At 22.3% G+C, this 9,604-nt stretch overlaps 1 protein-coding gene across 2 annotated transcripts in view; it reads left to right on the top strand.

Moving 5' to 3' along the window:
• Nucleotides 1–7,887, top strand: part of LOC117178207 (actin-binding protein IPP) — a 41,712-nt gene extending 33,825 nt beyond the window's left edge. For both annotated transcript variants that reach the window (XM_033369509.1, XM_033369508.1), the window contains exon 7: nt 7,021–7,887. In XM_033369509.1, coding sequence (XP_033225400.1) covers nt 7,021–7,257 — 237 coding nt within the window. In that variant the 3' untranslated portion in view covers nt 7,258–7,887. The remainder of the gene's footprint in view (nt 1–7,020) is intronic.
• Nucleotides 7,888–9,604: the final 1,717 nt, after the last annotated feature.

Raw genomic sequence — 9,604 nt, 5'->3', positions numbered from 1 at the left:
AATTAAAATTCGAAAATTTTTTCTAAAGCCTCCAGGGGACTTCGTTTTCGCACGAAAAAATTTTATGTGCCCTTATTGCATCCGGACCCACAATTATTTTGTTAATAATTAAATTAAATAATTACTCTGGTACAAAATTCATATATTTGTTTGACAATGAATGTGTTTTGTTACAATTTCGTATTTTTTGGCTGAAAATTCATATTTTTTGTTGAAAATTCGTCTTTTTCGTAGAAAATTAATCTTTTGGGTTTTAAAATTGTTCAGTTTTGTTCAAAATTCACTTTTTTTAAAGTAAAAACTTAATTTTGAAAATTTTAAATGTAATTATTCCCTTTTAGTTAAAAATTGCAAATTAATTTACTTTGGTACAAAATTCAACTATTTGGTTGACAAGAAACTTTTTTTGTTGAAAATGAATGTCTTTTCTTGAAAATTCGTCTTTTTTGGCTGAAAATTCATGTTTTTTGTTGAAAATTCGTTTTTTTGTTTTGTTGAAGATTAATTTTCTTGGTTAAAAAACTATGTTTTTGTTTATATATTTAATCACTATTTGATTGAAATAGCATTTTTATTTTAATTTAAAATTATTTTCTTCAACTGATGATTTAACCATTTCATTTTTTATTGTAAATGAATCTGTTTTACTTAAAAATCAACTATTTGATTAAAAATAATGCTTTTGCTAAAAATGCGTTGTTTTTTGTCGGTAGACATTTTTTTTTTCTTTTATTTGAAAATACAATTATTAGATCAAAAATTGAACAAATTTGTGCAAGAGTAATTTTTCTGGTTGAAAATTCAAAACACTTTCGTATAGAACTTAACTATTCAGTTGACAATTAACTTTCTTTGTTGTTAAAAATTACCGTTCTTTGTTGAAAATTCGTCTTTTTTGGCTGAGAATTCATTTATTTTCTTGAAAATTCGTCTTTTTCGTAGAAAATTAATCTCTTTTGTTCAAAAATCATGATTTTGGTTGAAATTTTTTAGAATTTTGTAGTCAATTATTTTTTTTCAAAAATTAATGTGTTATGTTGAAAATTCATGTTTTTTGGCTGAAAATTCATGTATTTTGTTGAGAATTTGTATTTTTTGGCTGAAAATTTGTGTTGGAAATTCAATAGTTTTCTTAAAAATTATTCTGTCTAGTTGAAAGTTGAACTGATTTGTTAAAAATTTGGTTGACAATTAACTTCTTTTGTTAAAAAATAGTGTGTTTTGCTGTAAAAATTTGTCTGTTAAGAGTAGTGTTTTTTAAAGTTAAAACCTATTTTTTTAAATTGAAAATTCAATTATTCCCTTTTTGATTGAAAATTTATACTTTTCAGTTTAAAATTCAACTAATCATGGTTTTGGTTGAAAATTCAATTATTGGGTTAAAAATTGAACAATTTAGTTGAAGAATAATTTTTTCAAATTAATTTACTTTGTTACAAAATTCAATTATTTGGTTAAAAATTAAGTTTTGTTGTTGACAATTAATTTGCTTTATTAAAATTCATATTTTTTTGTTGAAAATTCATATATGTTTTTTTGAAAATTCGTCTGTTTCGTAAAAAAAATAATCCTCTTGGTTAAAAAATCATGGTTTTGCTTGAAAATTTGACTGTTTTGATTAAAACTTAACCTCCTTTGTTGAAAATTAAATTGTTTTGTTTGAAATTAGAATTTTTTAAATTGAAAATTTTATTCTTTTTTTAAATTTAAATTTTATATTGAATTATTTAATTATATAATAATTATACTTTTCAGTCAAAAATGTAACTAATTCTTTAAAAATTCATCTATTTCGTTGAAAAGTTATATTTTTCTGAAGAAAATTAATTTACATGGTTAAAAATTGTTGTTTTTGTTTGAAAATTCATTTATTTTGCAGAAAATTAATCTTTTGAGTTGAAAAATGATGGTTTTGGTTGAAAATTCAATTATTGAGTTAAAAATTGAATAATTTTGTTGAAGAAACATTTTTCTCTTTAATTAATTTACTTTGGCACAAAATTCAACTATTTCGTTGACAATTAATTTTTTCTGTGGAAAATTAATGTGTTTTATTAAAAACTTTTTTTTTTGGCTGAAAATTCATGTATTTCGTTGAAAATTCTTGTTTTTTTTTTGAAAATTCGTCTTTTTTGTGAATAATTAATCTTCTCTGTTAAAAAATCATGATTTTGGTTGAAAATTCAACTTATTTGGTTGTAACATAATCTGCTTTGTTGAAAGTTAATCAGTTTGGTTAAAAAGCATCTTCATGGTTGAAAATTGTTGTTTTTGTTTGAAAATTTAATAATTTGGTTGACAATGAACTTTTTTGGTTGAAAATTACTGTGTTTTGTTGTACAAACTCGCCTTTTTTCGTTTAAAATTAATTTATTTTGTAGAAAATTCGTCTGTTTCGTAGAAAATTAATCTTCTGGGTTAAAAAAAAGTTTTGATTGAAAATTCAATTATTGGGTTGATAATTAACTTTTTCTGTGGAAAATGAATGTGTTTTATTAAAAAATTCGTCCTCTTAGGCTGGAAATTCATCTATTTTGTTTAAAATTATTGTTTTTTCTTGAAAATTCGTCTTTTTGGTAAAAAATTATTATTCTTAGTTAAATAATCATGTTTTTAGATGAAAATTCAACTATTTGGTTGCCTATTAACTTTCGTTATTAAAAATTAATGTTTTTTGTTGAAATTCATATTTTTTGGATGAAAATTCATATATTTTTTGGAGAATTCGTCGATTTCGTAAAAAATTAATCCTCTCGGTTAAAAAATCATGGTTTTTTTTGAAAATTTAACTATTTGATTAAAACTTAACCTTCTTTGTTGAAAATTAAACAGTTTTGTTAAAAAGTATCTTTTTTGGTTAAAAATTGAACTGTTTTGTTGAAAATTAGTTGTTTTTTTTTTACTAAAAACTCTAGTTTTTGAATTGAAAATATAATTACTCCATTTTTTATTCAAAATTTATGTATTTCAGTTAAAAATTCAAATAATCGGTTGAGAATTCATGTAATTTTTTTGAAAAGTTGTATTTGTTCGGAAGAAAATTAATCTCCATGGTTGAAAACGATTGTTTTTTTTTTGAAAATTCAATAATTTGCTTGACAATTAACTTCTTTTGTTGAAAATTAATGTGATTTGTTGTGAAAACTTTTCTTTTTTGGTTGGAAATTCATTTATTTTGTAGAAAATTCGTCTTTTTCGTAGAAAATTAATCTTCTGGGTTAAAAAATCATGATTTTGGTTGAAAATTCAACTATTTGGTTAAAACATAATCTGCTTTGTTGAAAATTAAATACATTTTTTAAAAATTATCTTTTTTGGTTGAAACTGAACTATTTTGTTAAAAGTATTTTTTTTGTTAGTTAAAACTTAATTTTTTAAATTGAAAATGTAATTATAAAAAATTGAACTATTTGGTTGGCAGTTGACTTTTGTGGTTGAAAATTAATGTGGTTTATAAAAAAATTTGTCTTTTTTAGCGGGAAATTCATGTATTTTTTGTTGAAAATCGTTTTTTTTTTTTGGTAAAAATTTAATCTTCTTAGTTAAAAAATCATGTTTTTTAAAATGAAAATTTAATTATTTGGTTGCTAATTAACTTTGGTTGTTGATCATTAATTTGTTTTGTTGAAATTCATCTTTTTCATTGAAATATATAGATTTTTTTTTTGAAAATTCGACTATTTGATTAAAACTTAACCTCCTTTATTGAAAATTAGTTTTTTTAGTTAAAACTTCATTTTTTAAATGGAAAAATTGAATTATTTTGTTAAATTTAAATTTTAATTATTTAATTATATATTAATTATACTTTTCAGTTTAAAATTTAACTAATTGGTTAAAAATTCATGTAGTTTGTTGAAAAGTTATATTTTTGTGAAGAAAATTTATCTTTATGGTTGAAAATGGTTGTTTTTGTTTGAAAATTCATCTTTTTCGTAGAAAATTAATCTATTGTTTAAAAAAATCATGGTTTTGGTTAAAATCTAATTATTGGGTTAAAAATTGAACAATTTGGTTGAAGAATCATTTTACCTTTTAATTAATTTACTTTGTTACAAAATTCAACTATTTGGTTGACAATTAATTGTTGATGTAGAAAATTAAGGTGCTTTATTTAAAAAAAAATTTTCGGCTGGAAATTCATTTATTTTGTTAAAAGTTCTTGTTTTTTTTTCTTGAAAATTTGTCTTTTTCGTGGAAAATTAATCTTCTCAGTTGAAAAATCATGGCTTTGGTTTAAAATTTAACTGCTTTGTTGAAACTTAATCTGTTATATTGAAAATTAAACAGTTTTCTTAAAAATTACCCTTTCTGGTTGAAAATTGAACTTTTTTGTTTAAAAGAAGTTTTTTTTTTAGTTCAAACTTAATTTTTTAAATCGAAAATATAATTTTTCCCATTTTGATTCAAAATTTATATATTTTAATTAAAAATTCAACTAATTGGCTGAGAATTTATGTAGTTTGTTGAAATTTGTATTTTTCTATAACATTAATCTTCGTGGTTGAAAATTGTTGTTTTTGTTTAAAAATTCAATTATTTGGTTGACAATCAACTTCTTTTGTTGAAAATGAATGTGCTTTGTTGTGAAGACTCGTCTTTTTTGGTTGAAAATTCATTTATTTTGTAGAAAATTCGTCTTTTTCGTGTAAAATTAATCTTCTGGTTTCAAAATTCATGGTTTTGTTAAAAATTCAATTATTTTATTAAAAATTGAACAATTCGGTTGAAGAATCATTTTTTGTTTTTTCAATTTAATTTACTTTCTTAGAAAATTTAACTGACAATTAATTTTTGCTGCCGAAAATTAAACAGGTTTGTTAAAAATTATCCTTTTGGTTTAAATTGAACTGTTTTATTGAAAATTAGTTGTTTTTTTTAATTTTAGTTTTTCAGTTGAAAATATAATTATTCCATTTTTGATTCAAAATTTATATATTTCAGGTAAAACATTAAGTAATTGGTGGAAAATTCATGCAGTTTGTTGAAAAGTTGTTTGAAAATTCAATAATTTGGTTGACAATTAACTTCTTTTGTTGAAAATTAGTGTGCTTTGTTGTAAAAAATCGTCTTTTTACATTAAAAATGAATTTATTTTGTATAAAATTCGTCCTTTTCGTACAAAATTAACTTTTGTTGTTGAAAATTAATGTGGTTTATAAAAAAACTCGTATTTTTTGGCTGGAAATTCATGTATTTCGTTGAAAATTCGTCTTTTTCGTGGAAAATTAATCTTTTCAATTAAAAAAAAATTATGAGTTTGGATGAAAATTTGATGAAAGAATTATTTTTCTTTTTGATTTGCTTTGGTGCAAAATTAACTTTTGTTGCTGAAAATTAATGTGGTTTATAACGAAAAACTCGTATTTTTTGGCTGGAAATTCATGTATTTCGTTGAAAATTCTTGTTTTTTCTTGAAAATTCGTCTTTTTCGTGGAAAATTAATCATCTCAATTAAAAAAAATTTATGGGTTTGGATGAAAACTCATGTTTTTTTTAGAATTTTTGTATTTCGTAAAAAATTAATCCTCTTGGCTTTTTGATTGAAAATTTAATAGTTTTCATCTTTTGTGGCTGGAAATTCATGTATTTTGTTGAAAATTCTCGTTTGTTCTTGAAAATTCGCCTTTTTCGTAGTAAATTAATCTTTTGGTTTCAAAACTCATGGTTTTGTTAAAAATTCAATTATTTTATTAAAAATCGAACAAATTGGTTGAAAAATAATTTTTTGTTTTTTCAATTTAATTTACTTTCTTACAAAATTCAACTGACAATTAATTTTTGCTGTGAAAAATTAATGTGTGTGTTTTTTTTAATTTGTCTGTTTTGGCTGGAAATTCATGTATTTTGTTTAAAATTCTTGTTTTTTCTTCTTGAAAATTTGTCTTTTTCGTTGAAAATTAATCTTCTCAGTAAAAAAATCATGGTTTTTGTTGAAAATTAAACAGGTTTGATAAAAATGATCCTTTTGGTTATAATTGAACTGTTTTATTGAAAATTAGTTTTTTATTTTTTTAAATTTTAGTTTTTCAGTTAAAAATATAATTATTCCATTTTTGATTAAAAATTTATATATTTCAGTTGAAAATTTAAGTAATGTGTGGAAAATTTATGTAGTTTGTTGGAAAGTTGTTGTGTGCTCTGTTGTAAAAAATCGTGTTTTTTAATTAAAAATGAATTTATTTGGTAGAAAATTCATCTTTTTTGTACAAAATTAACTTTTGTTGTTGAAAATTAATGTGTTTTATAAAAAAACTCGTATTTTTTGGCTGGAAATCCATGTATTTCGTTGAAAATTCTTTTTTTTTCTTGAAAATTCGTCTTTTTCGTAGAAAATTAATATTTGCGTTAAAAAGTCATGGTTTTGTTGAAAATCCAATTATTTTATTAAAAATTGAACAATTTGATGAAAGAATTGTTTTTCTTTTTAATTAATTTGCTTTGGTACAAAATTACTTTTTGTTTTTGAAAATTAATGTGGATTATAAAAAAAACTCGTATTTTTAGGCTGGAAATTCATGTATTTCGTTGAAAATTCTTGTTTTTTATTGAAAATTCGTCTTTTTCGTGGAAAATTAATCTTCTCAATTAAGAAAAATTATGGGTTTGGATGAAAACTCATGTTTTTTTTAGAATTAGTGTATTTCGTAAAAAATTAATCCTCTTGGCTTGTGGAAAAGTAGTTTTAAAAAACATAAAACCTTCTTTTTTAAATTGTAAATATAATTATTCCCTTTTTGATTGAAAATTTAATACTTATCATCTTTTGTGGCTGGAAATTCATGTATTTTGTTGAAAATTCGTCTTTTCGGTGGAAAGTTTAACTATTTTTTCTGAAACTTGATCTGCTCTGTTAAAAGTTAAACAATTATTTTTAAAAAGTATCCTTTTTGGTTGAAAATTGATTGATTCAAGTCGAAAATTCAACTGTTTTTTTCTATTTTTTTTTTTTTTTTTTGAAAACGCGTTTTTCTTGGTTGAATTCAATGGAATTGAATGAAAACTAAATTTTGTTTGCAGAATGAATGGACCACGGTCGCCCCAATGAAAGTGGGCAGATCCTATCCTGCAGTGGCAGCAGCCGACGGTCGCTTATACGTGATAGGCGGCGATCAGTCGCAAGAAATAAATTTTTACAGAACGCAAATCACAATTTCGACTGTTGAGTGTTACGATCCGAACTCGGACAAGTGGCACGAGTGCGCTTCTCTTCCGACGAGCCGAGGAGAAGCGGCTGCGATAATTGCACCATTTTGATTGATGATTTCTCTCATCTCTCAAATCGTATTGTCCATCGAACATTTTTTCTTACTTTAATCAAGAGAGCTGTCCAACTTTAGAGGCCTTGCGAATAATAAAATTGCCAGATTTTTGCGGATTCTAGAATTCGAGGCGAAGCTAGGCTTTATAAATTGTATATAATGTAGGAAAAGTTATTAAGCCTTTGTATCATTCTCTTTTTTATTTTGTTCCAATGCGAGCAATTGAAATGTCGATCGAAATGACGAATATTGACTCTTTTTAAGAAATATTGGAACAGAAATATTGTCTGGGCCGCGATTTGCCTTTTTTATTTAAAAAGAGAAAGAATATTGAAACGTAAATTATAATTTTTTGCGCAATTTTCTGTTTAATTTAACAACAAAATTCCAATACTTCTTCACAGAGTGCTTCACAATTTGATCTCAATAGATAGAAATTCGAAGCAGGGTTTATTTTAGTTTAAGAATCGGGGTGACTATCTGACCGGGAAATTGGGGAAATTTTTTACAGCAACCGGGATTTGACAGTGTATTTCTGGAATTTGGAAAAAAAATTTAGAAGAAAATTTTATATAATCACTTGAAATATCACAAATTTCATATAACTTTTATTTTCTGATATTTAAAAATTTTTAATAAGTGAACCTTTTTTTTAATTTTAAGTTCAATGAATATTCAAAATAACAAAGTAATTCAGAAAAAAATGGAGTTTCTAATTCAGATTTTTTAAGATTGCCAACAAAAAATGATTTCCAAAATTGTCAACAAAAAATTTGAAAAACGTCGTGGCGTTTTTTTTTGTTTTGCAGGACTTCATATTTTTTTTAGAAAAAAATCTTTTTTAAACTTATTTCAAGAAAATATTTTAAAATATTTAAAAAATTTTGTTTTTTAAATCGAAGAAAAATATTAAATATTTTATTTTGAAAATATTAAAAAAGAATGTGGAATATTTTAAGGTAATTTTTTTTCAAAGATTTCCACATTTTTTTTATTTTACAATATTAAAGTAATTTAGAAAAATATTGAGTTTTTAATTTAGATTTTTGAAGATTTCAAACAAAAAATGATTTCAAAATGTGTCAAAAATCGTTAAAAAAGCATTCGAAAGATGTTGTGACGTTTTTTTTTTATTTTGCAGGGCTTCAATTTTTTTTAGGAAAAATGCGATTCATTTTAAACGATATTTAAAGGTTTTAAGAAAATTTCAATAGTAATTTCAAATTTTCAAATAATTAAAAACAAAGTGTATATTTTTAAAGATTTGAAGATAAAATTTTGAAGATATGTAAGGATTTTGTACATTTCAAACAAGAAAATTGAGCAGGTTCTTAAGAATTTTGAAAATTTTCAAGAGAATAATAATTTTTTTTGATTTATATAAAAATTTAAAATGGTTTTTTATTTTTTAAATTTATTTCAAGAAAATATTAAAAAATATTTCCAAAATTTTCAAACATTTTTTTTTAATCGAAGAAAAATATTAAATATTTTATTTTGAAAATATTAAAAAAGAATGTGGAATATTTTAAGGTAATTTTTTTCGAAGATTTTCACATTTTTTTATCTTATAATATTAAAGTAATTTAGGAAAATATTGAGTTTTTAATTAAGATTTTCGAAGATTTCAAACAAAAAGTTATTTCAAAATATGTCAAAAATTGTCAAAATATTTGGAAGTTCTTGAGGCGTTTTTTTTACAGGATTAACATTTTTTAAGGAAATATTAGATTTATTTTAAAAGATATTCAAAGGTTTTAGGAAAATTTCAATAATAATTTCAAATTTTTAAAATGTTCAAAAAATTCATTACAAAGTGTAAATTTCTAAAAATTTCGGAATAAAATTTTAAAGCTTTCTTAATGATTTAAAAATATTTCAGAAGAATAAATAAATTTCTTGATATTCTTGGGAAAATTTTAATAGTTAATAGCAGGTTCTTAAGAAATTTGAAAATTTTCAAGAGAATAAACATTTTTTTTTATTCATATGAAAATTTAAAATGGTTTTTTTCTTTTTTTAATTTATTTCAAGAAAATATTTAAAAAGATTTCCAAAATTTTCAAATTTTTTTTTTTTAAATCGAAGAAAAGTATTAAATATTTTATTTTGAAAATATTAAAAAAGAATGTGGAACATTTTAAGGTAATTTTTTTCAAAGATTTTCAAGTTTGTTTTTGACTTTTTCAAATTTAAAGTTCAATGAATATTTAAAATATCAAAGTAATTTAGAAAAATTTCGAGTTTCTGATTAAGATTTTTTAAGATTTTAAACAAAAATAAGAATTTTTAAGGCGAAAAGATTTCAAACTTTTTCCAAAATTATAAAAAACAGTGTTTGA

Source organism: Belonocnema kinseyi, chromosome 8 (genome assembly GCF_010883055.1).
Source record: "Belonocnema kinseyi isolate 2016_QV_RU_SX_M_011 chromosome 8, B_treatae_v1, whole genome shotgun sequence".
NCBI classification, from domain to species: Eukaryota; Metazoa; Arthropoda; class Insecta; order Hymenoptera; family Cynipidae; genus Belonocnema; species Belonocnema kinseyi.
This window is presented reverse-complemented; position numbering and strand designations above follow the sequence as displayed.